Source organism: Lissotriton helveticus, chromosome 4_1 (assembly GCF_964261635.1).
Source record: "Lissotriton helveticus chromosome 4_1, aLisHel1.1, whole genome shotgun sequence".
Taxonomy (NCBI): Eukaryota; Metazoa; Chordata; class Amphibia; order Caudata; family Salamandridae; genus Lissotriton; species Lissotriton helveticus.
In genome coordinates this window covers 2,028,267,467-2,028,287,913 of record NC_136063.1, presented here as the reverse complement: position 1 = coordinate 2,028,287,913, position 20,447 = coordinate 2,028,267,467, and the positions used below count along the sequence as shown (strand labels likewise).

Here is a 20,447-nt window from a genome sequence, read left to right as displayed (position 1 = left end):
CCAGGGCATAGCTGGCAGGCCTCCCATGCAAGCTCATGGGAAACAACACGCTCCAGAGACTCTGCAACATCAACGTACTGCCTGCTGCAAGTCCCTACTGGGGTGAGTCTTAGCTGCCTAGTGGTGCCCACAGGTTAGTCTACCTTTGGAGTGATGCTTACATAGCCTTGTCCTACCAAAAAAAAACTCGGGACTTGGACAATTTTTCAAGGAAAAGCTGTTATAAGAACTGGCAGGAGACTGGAACCGACCTGTGACCTAATCCGACGAAGCTGCATCGCCCTTGGGATTGACTTTGCCACAGCTCCCTCTACGTTTTTGTCTAGAGCAACAAATCCTCTTTCGCAAGAACTCCAGAGAATGCGATCTAGCCTCATGGGGCCATCGTTAACTACAGCCTGCAGGCTCATCCCGCTGGGTGAATCTGAAATCCAGAAAAACTTCTCAGTCCAAAGGTAGAAATCTTCATGGTGCTCCACAGCAACCAGCAACCCTATGACATTAACAAAATCCTCGGCCTGAAAATCCAGCTTTTCCCTCTGAGTTTTTCGCACCTTCAACGGCTCCACCAAGGTCTCATCCAGTGGCTTCCCATCATCGAAGAATCGTCTGCTGATATAGTCTAGTGTGTGTTCCCACTGAAACTCTACCTTCTCAAGAAAGTTTTCAGAAATGTTTTCTAAGTCCGAACTCAAGATGGGATCCGGCCCAATACACCCCTTGTATCCCACCCACTGTCCATGCTGGTCCGCCCTAACTTTTGAATTTGATCCAGTCTCACCAATCTAGATAACTGAGGATAGAGCCTTGTTCTTTTTGGTGCTAGATTTCACTAGGAAATGTCTTAACTAACTAGATTTTGTTCATTACGCTGTCATTTAAAAAAAATTAAAATGTACTTTGTCTAAGTTGATTTAGGATTTTTCTTGTGTTGTGTGTTTCACTTTATTACTTTTTGTGTGCTGATTGGATACTTTAAACATTGCCTCTAAGTTACGTCTAACTGCTTTTGTGCTAAGCTACCAGGGGGTTAAGCACAGGTTAACTTAGGGACTTTTTGTTGTTCACCCTGTCAAAGTTTGTGTTTATTATTTGAGTGGGGGCTTCCACCCCTCAACTAATAACTGAATTTTCAATCAGTAAACCTATATCAACATAGGCCAGCACTCTTGCTTTTGGTGGGTTATTTCTGCATATACAACAAAAAAAGCTTTATTCAAGTGTCCTCCTGCTTAAAAACGTCTCCCACTTCAGTGCATGTCAATGGGAAGGTTAACTTCCCCCAGTGTTTTTTTCTGGATTTCCATCATATATGCTGTCAAAAGTCGGCGTATGTACATCAATCGCTTTATTTCACTAAATGGGAAATTAAACTTGATTGGATTATACTACCTAAAGTAGCATCTGCAACATCGGGGCTTCTACTTAAGCATAGACAGATGGGGAGACAGACAAAATTAGTCTGAGAAAGAGGCATGTTCCGTTATACCTAGTTGTAGAGCTCTATCACCAGGGAGGGTATCCTAGCATTGAAGCAAAGGCAAGACTACCCTGGCCTAGGGCTACACCAGTTGGAAGTCTATTCGAAGAGCCACATCTTCAGCTCCTTGGGAAATTTGAGATTTGAAGTAGCAGCTCTGATGTGTATCAACAGGTTTTTCCAGGCTTAAGGAGCAATGTAGCAGAAAGCCCTACCTCCAGATCTTGTTCTTCATATGCATGGGATGTGTGTGAATAGTCTGGTTGAGCTGAGGTGTATTGTGGGTTTGTGGAATGTGGCGCATTTGTTGAGGTAAGCTAGGACTGTGTTGTGTGGAGATTTAAATGTATGCATGAAGAGTTTGAACAGAGCTTGCTTGTGTATAGGAAGGCAGTGGTGTTCTCAAAGGTGTATGGTGAAGTGAATGCGGCATGATAGGTTGAGTGTGATCCTGGCTGCTAAGTTTTTTATGGTTTGGAGACACCTGGTCAGTTGTATGTTGATTCTGCCGTAGAGATTATTCTGGTAGTCCAGTTTGCTTGCAGTGAGGGCTTGGGTGGCGGTTCTGTATGTGCTGGTGGGGAGCCATTTCATGATTTTCATCAGCATGTTCAGGTTGTGCAAGCAGGAGGCCTTGACTGTGTTGGCTTGGGCAGTCGTGGTGAGTTTACTGTTGATGACCACGGTGCTGATCTTGTTTAGAAGGGTGGGTCAGACTACTGCCAGCCACCAGATGGAGTGCCCCGGTGAGGAGCTTCAGCTGAAAATGATGACTTATGCTTTGTTAGTGTTCATGTTGGGAAAACAGTTGGTTTTCATCCAGGTAGCGACTCCGGTCATGCAGGCCGGATAACTTGGTCTAGGTTTTAGGTGTTTTGTTGAATAGGGCATCTCCTGTCTCAGCATAGGATAGGGGGTCAATTCCATGGTTGTGGATGATGCTGGCAAGCAGGATCATGTAGGTGTTGAAGAGGCTTGGACTATATTATGAGACTTGCCGTATGCCACAGATGAGATTACTGGCATCCAAGCATTAAGGAAGCTAGGCTGACAGACTGGTTTTGAACAGTCAGGAAGCAGCATGTCCAACAGGGTGCAGGTCCTTGGATTCTGTTTCATAAAATTGTTGGCTGAGGACTGGATGCGATACTACATTGAGAGCTGCAAAAAGGTTAAGAAGGCAGAGGGCTGCCGTGTCGTCTGTGTCCATGATTATATGGATGTCGTTTGTTGCAGCAATAAGGGCCGTTTCCATGCTGTGGTTAGGTCTAAAACCAGATTGAATGGTGTCAAGGAGATGGTGTCCGGTGAGGTTATTACCTAGGTGCCTGTCGATCAGCTTCTCCAGGACTTAGGCCAGGTAGGGTTGCACGGAGATGACTCTAGTTGATTGAGAGTTAGGTGAAGTGGCAGTAACAAAAGCAGGAGAGACAGAGAGCGAGAAAAGGTTAAGAGAAGTGATGCTCAAGGATGTAAACTGTCTAAACCATTCCCTCCTTCTCTTCCTGCCTGTACCTCTTACAGTCTCTCGCTCTCTCACTCTCTCCAGTGTCATTTGAAGGATTTTTGTAATCCCAGGCAAACATATTTCAAATCAATCATCTTTGTATGACCCAGTTTCTGGGAGTTTTACTTTTAATTCGGTATAGTTTGGGATTATTCGGGCCTAAATTAGCAGGAAATGCATAATACATTTCACTGTTGCTCCGAACATGGCCCCCCAACATGTCTTGCCCAGGGCCCCCAAAACCCTTAAGATAACATTGATCGAGGCAAGCCTGCACCATTCCTGCCCATACTAGACCTGGTCCGTGTGTATGACCAACGTTTGCACTGAAGCTTCATGCACCATCACCGCCTCTACTCAAGCTGTACCTTTCCTTAACCAGTACATAGTTTTCTCATTTATTTAGAGCGTGGCATAAGTGCTTTGTTCTGCCCAAAGTTGCATTTGCTCCCTTTGAAAATTTCCAACACATTTATCGGTCTAATTTGGAAACTTCCGAGGACAAAAGGTACCATTTAAAGTACACGCTTTACTGATCCTGCAGGGATTGTGCAAGCATGGCAGCTGTCTTGGAATGGGACCAGCTCTCTGGGTAAATGAAGCCTAGATCTCCAGCCAGTGAACTCTGCACAAGGACCTGCATACTTGTGCATGGGCCAGATCCATGCCAGTCCAAACTGCCTAGGACTGTGTGTCACCCCAGACGTGCCCATCATTTTAACAAGGACAAGGGAAAGACTGACTGCACTTACCCTGGCGCTAGTACGAGGTGCACTGTGTGTTGATTACCGCAACAATTGATGTTCAGTCGTTATGTTGTAAACAATTTCTCTCCTTACTGGTTGAATTTGTGATAGCAGTTGGCACACCGGTTTGGCTTAAAGTGGGCTGGGTCCTGCCAGGGCTCAGCACCGACAGTTCTAAATAGCATGTGCTGAGACGGGTCCCTATCGGGCTTTCCTTTTTTGCCATCGACCTCAGGGTGAAAAAAACAACTTCACTCTGCAGCCGTACCACCTCTCACTGCCTTTGATGTAACATCAAAAACACTCTTTCTAGTACTTTCACAGTCTCATAATTTCAGAACGCAAGCATTTTCAATATTATGTACAACAAAGTCATAGTTGTTTCTTATTTATCTTATGCAACTAACAATCATTAACAAAGCCTATAGTCCTGGCTTGTTGTAGGTATAATGTTAGTTGCTGGATTATATATCAGGGTGCAATGACAAACCGCAAAATACCAATCGGGAGGCACACTGTGATGCACAGGTTTGTAGTGTTTTGATTACACAGCTCAGATGCTCTAAACCAGTGGTCTTCAAACCGTGAAAGTTATAAAAGTTATCTATCCCTCTTTTTCACAATTATTCCATTAAATTGGCAAAGTATAAATATGTCTCGACTTATTTAAACACAAGACCCATTTAAACATTGCAGTTAAATTATGTTACTGTTTTAAAAATGCAACCTAATAAATGATTGCCAAACATATTTATTTATTTATTTATTGGGCTTATTGAGCGCGACAGCTACCCAAGAAGGGTTTCCCGGCGCTATAAAAGATACTGAACCCGAGAGGCAGGAAAGAGTTATAGGAGGAAAACCGGATCAGGTCACTGGTTGAAAAGCCAGGTCTTAATGGCTTTGCGGAAATAGGGGTAACGAGTTTCAAGATGGAGAGATTGCGGGAGGGAGTACATACTGTTCTGGTCAGGCAGGCCTTGCTATCGTGTAAAAGTATCCACAGTATGATTATTAGAAATGGCCATGAAAAATGCAGAGCTGCTTGTGAAAGCCATCGCCCTTTTAGTAAGGTAACCCCAAACCCACATTGTTACTGTTTTAGTGCAACTAAAATTGTTCCTAAAAAATGTAAATTACAGTAAAATTCGGGTCGGCAGATAGAGAAAATATATGCACATTTTTCTGTGTTCGATAATGAGATCATGCCTCCTCGCAGTGTACAGAATAATACAATAACAATTGATAGATAGTTGGAAGATAGAGTTGAATTTATGACTCTTCGCTCTGATGCAGGAGTTATCCGTGCCCTTGTCGTCTTGGGCCTTTCTGTGGCACTTGGCATAGTTGGTCAAATCATGCTCTTGGACACCCTCTGGGCCACTAGTTGGCACCATCCATGAGTGGTTTAAATCCTTGCTGCTAAACTGGCTACTGTCTTTGCCTCCTTAGACCTATGAATCTAAATCATTGCGCTGGTGGGTCCATCAGGGTTCCTCGATCACCACTCGGACACAATCCTATGTGAGCTTCTAGCATGTGTGTGTTCGATCATATGCTGCACCCCTTTCAAGGTACTGGAGCATAGCTGACCTAAACACCTTCAGGATCTAGTATTACTCTACACTCTGGTCAGATTTAACCACAGGAAGCACTGGAGGAGATTGGTTCGGGTGCTTGGTGCTCAACTATGTAATCACTCAATATCTATAAAGTGTTATTTTTCATATTTGTGCCTTTATCCTAATGTTTGATTTACTTGGCAGACTTGTATGTACTGTATAATCAAGTATAATTAGTTCAAATGAGTAACTTCTTAATCCCTTCTGGAATGCCATGGTTAGGAAGATGAAGTATTTAGTTGGTTTCACATACCTTGCTGAGCTAGTTGTAAACTCCCTTAAAACCTAAGTTGCCAATTTTTGAGGTATACAGAATGGACCTGATGTGTAAAATAATAATGCCCATCCAGCATTGTTCACATCTTTGAGTCAAACAGAGCTAGAATAGTGCATGTCAGGTTTGTATTGTTTCAAAAAGAACTAGTGAAAGTAAACAGGTGAGATTTGCTTCGTACAGTCATGTAGTATATTGACGATTTTGTTAGCACCCACCACAAGCCTACATATTAAGTATTATTTATCGCCTGAAATAAATGTGAGTTTGGGCTGACCGAGTCACATATGGGGATCTGGTTGCTTGGCCAATAGTATTGAATGATGACTCAGTGGTCTTGGAGTGTCAGCATATATTGTGCAGAGCTGGTGTGATAACATTGGCTAGGTCATTGTTTCAATAGTGTCGAGTACTAAAGCTATGGAGAAAAGAAATATTATGCATTGTACGTTGAATAATGCATCGAGACAATTAGAAACCAGCTTTTCAAGAGTTTTTGGGGGGAAAGAGGAAGTTGAGCGACAGGTCTATAGTTAGCAGGGTTTCATGGGCAGCAGTGTGTTAATTCAGTAGAGGAATGACTATTGTAAATCTAAAGCATTGAGGGTAGGTACCCAAAAAACAGAGAGCGCTCAAAGAGTGATGTATAGCAGGAGAGAACGCATGATGTGCTAGCAAGAGGATTCATGACTTTGTAGTGTTCATTGTAGTCATGTGAAGGTGCAGAAATGCTAATTATACAAGATACTCAGATCTGTGCCATCTGTAGAACATTTTCTTTTTCATGCATTGAATGCTGGTGCAGATCAATGGTTGGGGTAAAAGTTCTCAGTGTCATTAAATTGATTACAAGAAGTTGAGAAAAACTGGGTTCAAAGTCATTGTGGAGTTGATTCAGGAACAAAGGAAGGACTCCAAGAGGAAATGCTCTTTTAGGGATGGGATGATTTCTGTGGGGCTCAGGTGAGTAGGTGGTGGTAGCAGCATACGTAAGACTGCATGGCCTGGCAGAGAAAGGTTACAGGCGGGTGTTGAGCGATAGAGCGGTTTTAAGATGAGACGAAGATCAAGTGACTTGCCTGAATGTTTGTAGTAGGGGAATGGGTGTTGAAGTGAGTAGCCAGAAAGAAATTCGGTAGGCAGGGTGGAGTGTGATTGATTTCCAAGACTCAGCTTGAAGTCACCTAGACTGCTATTAGGAGCGGTGTGTTATTCAGATTCTAATAGTGTCAAGATCATCTAAAAATGCGCACATGACTCCTGGTGAACGGAAAATGGTCTCAAAATGATCTTTGAAAGTCTAGATGACAGGGAGAGAGTAGTATTTGAAAGACGGCAGAGTTATGTTGTGGGTGTATGAATAGTTATATATGATTTGCTAATCATTGCTGCCATTTTGGGTGTTACCAGGTATGTGTGAGCTAGATTCGTTTTGCGTAGAGGGCAACTTGGGTGACTGTTTGGAGATGGATGTGAAGTGTAACTAGACCGGAGCATCACAATGTGTGGAGATATTGGTGGTTTCATTACAAATTGAGTGCCATTTCATAGGAAAAAGGAGATAGTAAAAAGTGCGGTGGGAGAATCTTTTAGGCAACATGTTTGTCTGATAATTAGCCCAGGAGGATAAATGTGTTAAGGTAGATTTGCTGGATCACTTGTGAGGAAAGTGGGTGAGTTTATGATGGGCAGGTGATTGTAGCATGTACATGTGGGTGTTGCGAGATGCTTTAGATGATGGTAGGCAACATTGATCTATAGCATTCAGATACTTATGCACAGGGATTTTGGTGAGCCACAGTGAAAAATAGACTGGTTGGAAATATAGTACGTTTATACAAAATGTCAGTGTTCAGATGTGGTATACCTCTGAGCATTACATTGTGGAGCATTTATATTGATCAAACACCGTAATAGGCAGGTGTAATCTACCTGGGGTGAAGTTAAACAAAAGAGTATACAAATATTTTCGAAGTAGTAACTATGTATCCGTGGCTAGTGAGATGGTCCAACTCTGTTTCATATACTTACGAATCAGCAATCTAAGACCCTAGCAGGTTAGCTGCTTAAAACATCCTCCCTGCCTTAAAACGCCCGCCCTTTAACTGGACACGGGATGGCATGCCCTCAGAGTAGTATTAAAATGGAGATCAGGGGTCTTCAAGGAGAGACCTTTTCCAGGATTAGCAGCCACTAACCGACACAAAGCAGTGGGCCCCAACGAGGCAATCGGAGAAGTTGGGCTTGCCGCTCCCAATGTGTCATGGCTGCCGAGGTCTTGTCCTTCAGTAACCCCAGGTGTGCATTGATGCGGCAGAGGAACTGAATGTTTCTTCTGGTCAGTGGTGGGATTGTTGTGCTAGTGGGAGGGTTTGTTGCACTCACCCGGTCATGGTTCTGCCAACCAAGAGTTGAGTGGTGGTGGTGTAGGGATGCCTGCACGAGCAGGGCGAACAAGATCAGGATAGCTTTAATCACAATAAAAATCGGATCGAATAGTCCGTATGGTGTACTTTTATGTTAAAAATGAATCTAAAGAGTGATGGGGAAAGGTGACACTGAAGGGATAAATGCCGGTTGCATGGGTACTTTGTAGTATTACATTTTGTGGTTTCCTGATCGTTATGTTTATCTTTACGTTTATTTCTCTCTCCAGCCATTTCTTCCACCGGGCTTGTATTGACCCCTGGCTCTTAGAACACCGAACATGTCCGATGTGTAAATGTGACATCCTGAAAGCTTTAGGGATTGAGGTAAGATATTTTTCTTCTTGAATTCCTGGTATTAAGTAGCCGAATAATTAACATGAATGGTGCATGTAGCATTTGTGTTGATTTCCAGCCTGGAGTCTTTTACCATTGGGAGCTAATTTGCATTGTGTGAATGTGTGTATATAAGGGTACATTTACTCAGTATTTTGCAATACAGTACAAAACAATATTGCAGTTTCAGGTGAAGTGCAACTTAAAGGGCTGAAGTCTTGCGCTACCATGTGTCATTCGTGATTGTATAGCTTGATGTGTACTTTTATATATACATACGTGTAAAATCTATATCTGAAAGAAACCGGTTAGTGTTAGATTCCTTACCTTAGAATATCCCCAGGCGTCAGACTGGATCCGGAAAGTTTTCGTCCGCAGTACCCCCGCGTGTCACTAGGCATAGTCTGTGGCTCCGCGTCAGTCATCAGCGTCGTGATCGCCAGGATGATGATGTCGGAGTACTTAGACGCCGCCCTCGCGCGCTGACGTCAGTTATTCTTTTTTTCCGCGCCAGCAAGGTCCGGGAAGAGCAGTACTCTAGTGATTTTTTACTAACTTTTTTGATCTCTTTTTTTTAATATATATTTTTTATTTTAACAGTAAGACAAGAGTAGGCAATACAGACATCGGGTGTTTCGCAGTGAAATACAGAACAGGGCCAGGCGGGGGAAATATACAAACAAGATTTGCTGTAAAAAGTAAAAGGCCCATCATGGGTACACATAACGGAAAAAGGAAATAAGCAATCTATCAATCAATCAAAAAGCAATCCCACCCGCGCGACCTCGTCCACAATGTTACAGGATAATTAAGCCAGCGAACACACCCAGACAATAAAGGATCCGTGAAAAATAAACAGCCCATCTCTCGTAGAAGGAAAGTGAAAAGACAAAAGGGGGCCATAGAACAAAAGAAAGGCAAAATAAAAAACCCCACCACTAACCCCCCACCCTGCACCCCTGCAATGGCTACGGCCTAACCCCACTAGCAGCGTGCCTGTCACCCAAGAACTACCCTAAAGGAAGGGAAAAGAGAAAGCGGAGGAGGAGAAAGCAAACACACTCCCGGTCTCCCATACCCCCCGCCAACAGCGACCACCCCGAGACATGGTAAAATCAATATTTAGCAATTATACAAACCAGTCAGGGGAGGATAAACAACAACCACCCAATTCCCGTCACAATAGAGGCACAACCCCGGCATTGCCAAAAGCTATTATATCGGACCCCATCGATAAAGTTCAGCCCTGGCCAGTACGGTCCGTCAGAAAAGTCTGTACCACTCGAGCCGCCATTTTGATGGTAAAGGCAAAGCGTCCATAAAAGTTCTTGATAGCACAGGAGGATCGAATACAGGATAAAAGTTCACGGCTCGAACGAGGAAAGGTGTCCAAGAACAGCGAGTATCCGGAACCATCACCAAGGAACTCGTAGCCACATGGAAGACCGTCTATAGATGCGTTGGGCGGCCGCAGGGTCAGGCAAGAGACGCTAGCGAGAAGCACGGGCTGGCTCGTCGGTAACAGGGGACCATCAAGGTTCATGAATTCCGGGTTATGCACGGGGACCTCGACCTCTGCACCGCTGGTACCACCTCTAGCTGGAAACTAAACGAGGTGTCGTCCTCCGGTTCCAGGATACCGTCCACTTTCACCATCAGTGTCCGGAACACAGCGACTGTGTGCGAATGGAGCGGCCCAATGGCGGCCACAACGGCCTGCAGCGATGGCGTGCCTTCGGTCCGCTCCATCCCCTATCAGTAGGCGACAGAACCGGACTTGAACCCCGGAGGCCGGCTACTCCGGAGTCGCAGGCCACGCAAATCTGGTATCAAATAATGGGCGCTCCTCGTCTTACAGAACACACCTTCGCCGTCAGAGAGGGCCCCAGCCCGTCGACCCCGGGAAGGCAGCAAGGTCTCAGGGCACCGGGCCCCCACCACAGCAGCCGGCGTGACACGCTGGCTTGTCCTCGGTGTAGATCGGTCAAAGGATCTTCACAAAAAGACAACAATTCAGGCACTCTTCGGGAGACCGGGCTCAGTCCAGGTCTCATGGCCGATGTTGTTCAACTCTGACCCGGGTAGTCTAGAAATCGAGGCCCCGGCTTCCACACGGTGTTAGGCTGAGAATGGAAACACGGCGTATCTTCGTCAGCTGATGAGGTAGAAATCTCGGGATTGCACCTTTAGAAGCAGTAGACCTTCATAAACAAGGAGATCAGGCGTAAGGTCAGGATTGAAGACAGGATAATCGAGCTGCTGGCGGAGGTCGGCGGAGCTTACGCTGCCATCTTGGTTCGTAGCATAGCTCCTCCCCCTTTTTGATCTCTTTTGATCACTTTTCGAGTTGACTTCGACTTGCGGTGCCGTTAGAGATGCCTGGTTTTAAACCTTGCGAGGCCTGTCACCGGCTGATGTCGGTGACCGACCGTCTGTGCCTGTTCTGCCTCGGGCGACCATGATAAGTCGTGCCCTGACTGCCGGGCCTTGACCTCGAAGGCTAGGCGGGAGCTGTCCCGTAAGCTGCTCGAGATCCGGCAGTCGCCGCTCGTCGAATCACCACCACTCGTCGGGCTCCAAGTCCTCCGATAAGTCGAGGCATTAGAAAAAGAAGACGTAGATGCGTCATCGCTCTTCCAACTCGCTCGACGCGGCCGGGGGTTCGGGTGACACCACCCGCGGGGGTCTGCCGGAGCCGCATGCACCCCGTCCAGCTCCATACCCACCGGTCCCTGGGCTGCCCGCGACACCAGAGGAGATAATTGCTTTCCCCACGGCCAATGAGTTTGCACTTCCCTCCGTTGGAACCTGTCGAGGCGCCTTCGAGCCCTGCGGGTCCGACTGGGAGCCATAGTGGGCCGGCGGCTCCGCCCCCGTTGGGGGCTTCGGCGCCGTCATCGACTCCGGTCACGACGCTGCAAAGCCCTGCAGGATCCAGGCCTGGATCTGGGTCGTCGCCAGTCGACCTCACGATGACTCCGCTGGCGCCGACCCCGAGGGTGTTGCTCCCGGTGCCGTCTTCAGACGACACCAGCCCCGGTCCGGGTGCGACGCCGGAGCGGCTTCGCTCGGCGCCGTCTGAGACGCCGATGGGTGAGCAATTCACCTACGACCCGGCTCCATCATTTTTGCCGGTATACCAGTAGGTGGATGACGAGGAGGACTGGGAGGGGTCTGAGGACCCTCTGGCACAGCAGTGCCAGTTAAGCCAGGACTGGGCAGAAGAGCTGGGGGAGTCCAGTGGTCTGGACACTTCGCCCGACACTGGATTTGTCTCTCCTCCCTCCGTGGCTTTGGAGGAGGGGGGCTACTTATAGCGTGGTGTTGAACAGAGCTCCCTGTCATGGCCGTGAGGACTAACCTCCTCACTGAGGTGCTCAAACCGCAGGCAATCTCCTCAGAGCCTCTACTGCCGTTTAACGAGGCCCTCACCGACGTTTTGATGGGCACCTGGTTCAAGCCCTCTACAGGCCTCCCTGTGGATCAGAACGTGGCCCGACGCCACCGCCTGGCTCCGGGTGACCCCTGCTTTCTGTCCGTTCACCTCTACCCCGAGAGCCTGGTGATCCAGGCCTCTACGTCCCAGACCGCATTCCCGACTGTTCCTCCGGATCGGGAATGCAAAAGGTATGATCAGTTTGGAAAGAAACTGTTCTCCTCTCTGAGTTTGGGGCTGCGATCTGTCAACACCGCCTGCCTTTTGGGCCGTTAAACGCACTCTGTGGGATACGGTTGCGGACATGCTGCCACAGTGTCCGGAGGAGGCCCGGACACAGCTCGCCCAAGCCCTGGCGGAGGGGCGGGATGCAGCATGGTACTCAATTAGATTTGGACTTGACACCACAGACTGGCTGGGCAGAGCGATTTCCACGACGGTGGCGATTCGTCGCCACGTCTGACTGAGGTCTGCCAACTTCACAGGGGATGTCCAGGCCACGCTCACGGACATGCCCTGCGATGGCTGTCGCCTTTTTGGCGACAAAGGGGACAGTGCGCTAGAGCGTTTTAAGGACTCCAGGGCTACGGCCAAGTCCTTGGGCCTATTTATTTATTTGTTTATTTAAAGAGTTTTATATAGCGCTGGCTAGACCCGAAGGTATCAGCGCGCTTTACATGAGAATCAACAATGTTACAGAAAAATCAACGATTGCATAAAAAAATAGGCAATACAATTAGGGGGGAGAGAAAGGAGAGAGAAAAGAAGTGGAGGGGGCAGGGGAGGTGAGAAAGGGAGGGTAAGGGAAGGGACAACAAGGAGAGACTAAAAGGAAGTCTGTCTAAAGACCGACTAGGTAGGTGACGACCGAGGTGGGGATCCATGGTCCCTCTCCCCAATAGCTAAACCAGGTAGCTCCATCGGGCATCAGACAAAATAGTTCAGTCTCAATACATTGAGAGAGGAGAGAAGGACAGACATAAATAGAGGGAGGATGCGGGAAGAGACGATAGGAGAGACGAAAAGAAGTATGTCTAAAGACCGACTGGGTAGGTGACATCCAAGGAGTGAATCTCCGGCCTGTCTCCCTTATAGCTAAACCGGGTAGCGTCATCGGGCATCAGACAAAATAGCTAGATCTCAATTGAAAGGAGAGAGAAAAGTAGTGGAGGGGGCAGGGGAGGTGAGAAAGGGAGGGTAAGGGAAGAGACAACAAGGAGAGACTAAAAGGAAGTCTGTCTAAAGACCGACTGGGTAGGAGGGAATCCCCGGCCTGTCTCCCCTATAGCTAAACCAGGTAGCTCCATCGGGCATCAGACAAAATAGCTAGATCTCAATTGACGAGGGAAAATTCACAGATAAACAGGGTGGGGACTAAGGGTCAGGAAAGGTGAGGGCAAAGGTCAGTATCAGGAAAGTGGAGTGAAATAGAGTGGAGAGGGGTAGGGGGAGGAGAAAGATAGGGTCAGGAGAGACGCAGGAGGGTTTGTTGGGGCTGTCATTTTAGGCAGGAACAGGAAGTATTTCCGGAGCAATCACAGTGTGGGGTATCACGGAAGGTCATCACGGCAAGGTGGGGCGACCATGCAACATTACTTTCCAAGCCTCCCTCAGAAGTTCCAGTACTCTAGTGCGGTCCTTCGAAGCAATGGCAAAATGTTGGGCAGGCTTCTGCACTATCGGGTCAGCAGAAACGCGGCTGCGTGGTGTTCTCTAAAAGGGCAGCTTCAATTGCTGATATCACCAGGCTAAATCAGGCATTGCCATATGCAACCGGGCAGCCCACCTCTAGGAGGCACGTAAGGTGTCAGTCCGTGTGCCATGGTGCAGCTGTAAGTTCTTGATTGAGCAAGGCACAATCGCTGAGTTTGCTGAGAAACATGGGCCTAAATTAATAGTAATAGTAGTTGGCACTTTAAATAGGAACATTGTTTGGGTCGGATTAAAAACATAAAAAATGTGGATTGTCAGCTTTCTACTACGTGGGCGCCATCTTAAATGCAGGAAGAACAGATTATATAATGTGCTCAGATGCGATCATTGTCGTACCCAGACTAGAAATGGGCAGCTGATAAGCAAAGAGTTAATGATCTCGCACAAGTGAGGCACAGCGATATCTCCCTAGATGTGTGCATGGTTGAGAAAGGACGGTCAAGGTGCTAGCGCAGTTAGTGCGGTCGCCCTTTTGGGGTCTGGCAGCGTTGAGAGATCGATAACCCCGGAGCTCCTTTTGAGCTTTAAAGGTAAGAAATAGTAGAGTACCTTTAATAGAAGTTGGCCCTCCTTTAGGGGAGCATCTGCTCAGGATGGGATCTGGAGCTCCGTCTGACTGCAAGCACCGCAGTCGGAACACCCGGGGCTCTGCAGGAGCGACTCATCACCGGAGGATTAAAAATAGTTGAGCGGCGGATCCAGTAGGTGTCGCGTGATGGACCAGGAGGCGTCTGCGGTATACCCAGCAGAAAGGTAGAGTCCTGAAGGTAGGTGGCGGCCGGCGGGGGAGAGCCATAAGCGCACATCATCTCCGCAGCGAGGCAGCCCAGCAGAACCAGCGGCCATGATGGTATAGGCTCTGGAAGCACTTCCTCGGGAAACTTAGAGGGTGAGCAGCGGCAGGCCACGAAAATCTTTCCGAGGGAAAGGAAGACACTGGAGCATGGTTAGTGGAACCCCTCAGGAGTAAACAGTAGAAGGGTTGATCAAAACCCGGGAGTGTGTAGAGGTCACAGCACAACCGGTGGGGCGAAGAGTAGGGGCACGCCCGAGCTGTGTAACACGGCGATCCGCTCCAGGGGGGGGGCATTTTACTGCACCGAGGACGTTGTGTTCCTCGGCAATCTAATCCTGTAACTGTGCACCGGGGAACGTGATCCCCCTGCTTTAGAGTCGACTCTGTGTGCACAATCCTGGCAAGGAGCATTCAAGGTTATCGTCGGAACAGGCTGGAAAATATTGGGGCAGACTGGGCCCTTGGGCAGGTCAGACGGCAGTGAGGAAAGCCACAAAATGGCCAACGCCAGCAAACCTCCGCTTTACGCCCCTTTCGCGGCCAAGGAAGGGGCGCCCCTACTCGTCCAGCCAGCCACAGGCCGCAGACCCAGTCTCAACGTGGTTGCGGAAACGAGGGATTTCGGCAGTCAGTCCACATCCACCCCCGCAGTATCTGCCTCTAAGCCTTCCTAGTCCGGCATTTCAGGCCCATTTGACGCCAGTGGGGGGCAGGGTTCGCCATCACCTCCTCCACAGGCGTACCATCATGTCAGACAGGTGGGTGCTGCAAATCGTTCGAAGGGGCTACTCCCGCCCCTTCGAGGGGACCCCTCCAGCCATGCCACCGCAGTACCACCGCATGTCGGAGGATCACTTGCAACTTCTGCAGGAGGAAGTTAGGGCCCTCTTGGCCAAGGGGGCCACCAAGCGCGTTCCTGGGCCAGAAGAAGGACGTGGTTGCTACTCTTACTACTTTCTGGTTCCCACGCCCTATCTTGGACCTCCGGAGCGTCAACGGCTTCCTCCGGAAGGAGAAGTTTAAGATGCTGACTTTGGCTCAGGTCCTAGCTACACTGGAGACTGGATGGTAGCATTGGACTTGCAGGACCCGTATTTCCACATCCCGTCCTGCCGGCCCACCGGAGCAACCTGCGGTTCACGGTAGGCCACGAGCGCTTTCAGTTTACCGTGCTCCCCTTCGGCCTCACCAGTGCCCCTCGGGTGTTCACGAAAGTGATGGCGGTGGTCGCAGCTCATCTGCGCAGATGAGTGGTTTCAGTCTTCCCCTATCTCCCACCTCCAGACTACAGCAGGCCTCCTGCACTCGCTGGGGTTCTCCATCAACTTGCCGAAGTCACACCCGTGCCCCTCTCAGAAGCTCCTCTTCATTGGAGCAGTTCTGGACTCGGAGCAGTTTCGGGTTTATCCCCCCCGAACAGCGGGTTCGGGATATTCAGGCTCTGATTCCGATCTTTCAGCCTTTATCCCGAGTTTCGGTCAGGTTGACGCTGCGGCTCCTGAGGCTGATAGCCTCCTGCATCCTTCTGGTGCATCACGCCAGGTGGCGGATGTGGGCTCTGCAGTGGGACCTGAAGTTTCAGTGGGCACAACATTAGGGCAACCTGTCCGACCACGTCCTGATCTCGGAGGGTACTGCGAGTCAGTTGCAGTGGTGGCTCACGAACAGCGATTGGGTCAGCGGCAGATCCCTCTCCCTACCCCAACCGAAGCACGTAGTAGTGACGGATTTATCCTTCCTGGGATGGGGGGGCTAAATAGGAGAGGCAGAGATCGGAGGCCTCTGGTCTCCGGCGGAGTCCCGGCTCCATATCAACCTTCTGGAGCTGCGGGTGATCCGACTTGCACTGAAGGCATTCCTTCCCTCTGTCCATGGAAGTGTAGTGCAGGTGTTTACGGACACCACCGCCATGTGGTATTGCAACAAACAGGGCGGTGTGGGGTCGTGGACCCTTTGTCAGGAGGCTCTGCACCTCTGGACATGCCTGGAACGCCAGGGCATCACCCTGGTGGTTCAACACCTGGCTGGTCCCCTGAATGCCAGGGCGGACAAACTCAGCCGCTGGTGCATGATGGATCACGAATGGCGTCTAAACTCTGACGTGGTGCAAGGTCTCTTTCAGCAGTGGGGAGAGCCTTGGTTAGATCTATTCGCCACCGAAGAGAACGCGCAATGCCATCAGTTCTGCGCGTTGGAATTTCCAAGGCGGCACTCGCTCGGAGACGCTTTTCGTCGCGAGTGAAGTTGCGGTCTGTTGAATGCCTTTCCGCCTATACCACTTCTGCCCAGAGTGCTGAAGAAGTTCAGGCGTGACCGGGCCCAAGTCATCCTTGTGGCTCCGGACTGGGCACGAAGATACTGGTATCCCGAGCTACTCAGCAGTCAGTCGATCCCCCGATTCGTCTGCATATTCAGGAGGACCTTCTGTCGCAGCAGCAGGGGACGGTCCTCCACCCGAACCTGTCCAGTCTCCACCTACATGCGTGAAGATTGAGCGGCGACAGTTGAGGCCATTTGACTTGCCTCCTGAAGTCTGTGATGTGATTCTGGCAGCCAGGCGTCACTCCACAAAGACGGTATACGCCTCCAGGTGGAACAAATTTGTGGCATGGTGCACAGCAAAGGCTGTGGATCCACTTTCTGCCCCTCTCAGAGGTGCTCCTCTTCCTTCTTTCTCTTGCCTAGCAGGGCTCTGCTCTGGGCACGATCAAAGGCTATCTCTCGGCCATTTCAGCCTTCTTAAGGCTTCCTGATCAACCTTCTCTTTTCAAGTCCCCTGTTGTAAATAGATTCTTGAAAGGCATCACACACATGTTCCCTCCTGTTCCTTTCCTGATGCCTCAGTGGAACTTGAACCTTGACTGTCTTTTTTGATGTGCGCTCCCTTTGAGCCACTTCACAACTGTCCTCTTCGTCCTCTGACTCTTAAAACTGCATTCCTGGTTGCCATCACCTCTGCCAGGAGAGTGAGGGAGCTCCAGGCTCTGTCTTATAAGCCTCCTTTCCTCTCTGTCCATCTGGACAAGGTTGTTCTCAGGACTCGTCCTTCTTTCCTGCCCAAGGTGGTTACAGCCTTTCATTTAATTTCATTTCATAAATCTTTATTTCGGTAAATTATCACCATAAAAGATATTAAAGCAACATTTCATTAAAAATTATTAAAACTTTAAAACGTTATAACATTGCAACATCCAGTGGAGTCCATAAGTGTTTCAATAGTACAAGGTATCACAGTTTTACTACGGTAAAATTCAGAGACCGGCCTTGAGGCATTGTCTTCTCAGAGACCACATTGAACCTAGGTATTGAGCCACGGCAAACACAATGTGGTCCGTCGGGTCAGTTTTGAGCACTCTGAATGCGGCCAGACACTCCACAAACCCCAAATTCCTGCATACAGGAACAATCAATTTCTTACGAGTTGCGCTATAAGCCGGGCAGAAAAAAATTATGAACTAACGGCGGGTTTGCTCCACTTGCTAGTAAGGGCTCGAAGTGGGAGAGTCCCGTGCCTCCATTGCAAGTAGAGTTTCCTTAGTAAGACAGGGTATAATTTGTCCAGGACTGGTTCAAAACTGTAGATATCCTTGATACGTAAAAATGACTCCGTGAGTGTCCCAAGGTTTGATCGACGACAGAGTACAGCTATTTTACTGTCATGGTAAACCTTTGCCAGCCTCTTTTTGGAAATTAATGGACAGGTGGATAGGGGGTCAGACTTTCACATCGGGCAGTCCATCACCTTGCCCACCACCTTTCCGCACCGCATCCCTCGAAAGAGGAAGAGAGGCTCCACTGTCTAAACCCAACACGTGCGCTCTCATTCTATCTGGACCGCGCATGCCAGTTCTGGGTGGACGACCAGCTTTTTGTCGGTTACGTGGACGCGAAGAAGGGACTGGCGGTGCACAAACATACCATCTCTCGGTGGGTCGTCTTGTGCATCAAGGTTTGCTACTCTTTGGCGAAAAGGAGCCTGCTGTTGGGCTGTGTGCCCGTTCCACTCTGGCCACGGCGACTACTACTGCCCTAGGTCGGGGAGTCCCCTTGCAGGACATCTGTCAGGCGGCTACGTCAGCCTCGCTGCACACGTTTTCTCGGCACTACTGCCTAGACAGCCAAGTACGGAGAGATGGCTTTTTCGTCCGTTCCGTTCTCCAGGACTTTTTTGTGTGATCTTGGTTCTCAGACCCACCACCAGGGTTGGTATTGCTGGGGTATCTATTCTAAGGTAAGGAATCTAACACTAACCTGTTTCTTTGAGATGCACAAGTTACTTACCTTCGGTAACAATATATCTGTAAGAAACAGTAGTTGGTGTAAGATTCCTTACCGCCCCACCCATCCTCCCCGTTCTGCGAACAGATATCTAGGGTTAAGGACATCCCTTTCAGGGCCCTAGTTTCATGGCACCAGTGTCGGTTTCTATCATGGCTCTGCGTTCCTGGTGCGGAAAGCTATGTACAGAACTGACATCAGCGCGCGAGGGCGTCGTCCAAGTACTCAGACGTCATCCCGGCGATCATGACGCCGACAACTGATGCGGAGCCGCAGAGGACGCCTAGCGACGCATGGTGTACTGCTGACAAACTTACCGGATCCAGTCTGACGCCTGGGGGTATTTTTTTTTATTTTTTATAAAGACCTTTATTAGAGGATCACATCAAACATTTCTCGCCTACAACCCGTCGGGCCGGCAAACAGTAGAGAACACCTAGTCAGTGACATAGAACAAAGACACAGCCCAGTGCCGTCAACCCGGGGGTACGGCGGCGTTGCTGAGTGCGAATTTATAAGATCCCGAAGGATAGTGCCGGATTAGGCAGGTCACATTTTGCAGTTTAGCACATATGATAAGGTCAAAGTGTATAAAATTTCAAAAGGAAACCAAACAGAGAACAAACCCCCCTGTAACTTGGTTGACAAGTGACATGACTGTACGGTGCAGAGCATTTGTGTTACGTGTTTAGTGTCCAAAGCATTTAAGTGCATGGAGTCAGGTAGCAATGGTCTGCCTTATACTTCCAGTGAGCTAGATTGCGTGGCCAGGGGAGGCTCACAGATGTTCCCCCTGTACTCGTTCCACCTGGACCATTATTCCACCCATTTACGGGGACAGCCTCGTGAGACATACACCGTCTTCTCCTGCAGCATGCACCAGTCCATGTCACACTTCCAGTCTCTCAGTTTCGGCGGGCTGGGATCACCCCACAACCTAGCAATGTTCCTTTTCGCTACCATCAGCCCAAGTGTTACCCAGATCCTTCCTTTGTGTGGTAAATCAGTAGGTTCCCAAATGTTGAGCAGACATCTTTTAGCCTCAGGGCGAATTTCCACCTCCCACACCTCCTGCATGCAACGCACCACCCTCCCCCAGTACCTTTGCACGTGTTGGCAACCCCAAAGGATATGAAAGAAGGTACCCTCTACACCACATCGCCTTCTGCAGAGTCCGTCCCCACCTCTTCCCATCCTCTGCAGCCTCGTACATGAAATATATATTCTGTGTAGTATTTTCAGTTGAATTAGGCGCAGTCGGGCTGATATAGCCACCTCACTGGGAGAGGCAAGAGCATAGGACCATTCCTCCTCATCAATTTCCAAACCATCAGCAGTCCATTTCTCTTTTCAGGGAAGGAGTAGGTCGGGGGAGTTATTTAGCAATTATTTGTACGTTGGAGATATAGCATGTTCAGGCATAAGGCCAGCTAGTAGTCTGTCTTCAAGAGGGGAGCATTGAGGTAGTGTGGTGCCAGGTTGAATGTTTGTCTGAAGTGAGTGACGCACCTGTAGGTATCGGAAGTATTCGGTGTGCGCCAATTCGTACGTTTCTTGCATGTGAGCGAAAGTGTGCACACCGTGAGGGCCCCAGACGTTTTTTATTTGGGAGATCCCAATCAGGTCCCAATTACGGAACCCTTTCGTACGACCTAGGTTGCCTAACGTGTCCGAAGCCCAGAGAGGTGTAGCCATGGTGAGGACCCCGGACCAGCCTAGTTTTTCCTGGGCTATGTGCCATATCTGTATTGAGTGTTGTGTGGGTCCAGTGAATTGATGTTTACCCTTTTTAGAGTAGAGTGCAATTTCATAGTTTCCCCCGGGGAGTTGCCA

The 20,447-nt window shown here is 49.0% G+C and overlaps 1 protein-coding gene across 2 annotated transcripts in view; it reads left to right on the top strand.

The window, feature by feature from the left end:
* The window catches only part of RNF128 (ring finger protein 128), a 756,868-nt gene that overhangs the window by 703,651 nt on the left and 32,770 nt on the right, over nucleotides 1-20,447 (top strand). For both annotated transcript variants that reach the window (XM_078688665.1, XM_078688666.1), the window contains exon 5: nucleotides 8,286-8,382. In XM_078688665.1, coding sequence (XP_078544791.1) covers nucleotides 8,286-8,382 — 97 coding nt within the window. The remainder of the gene's footprint in view (nucleotides 1-8,285; nucleotides 8,383-20,447) is intronic.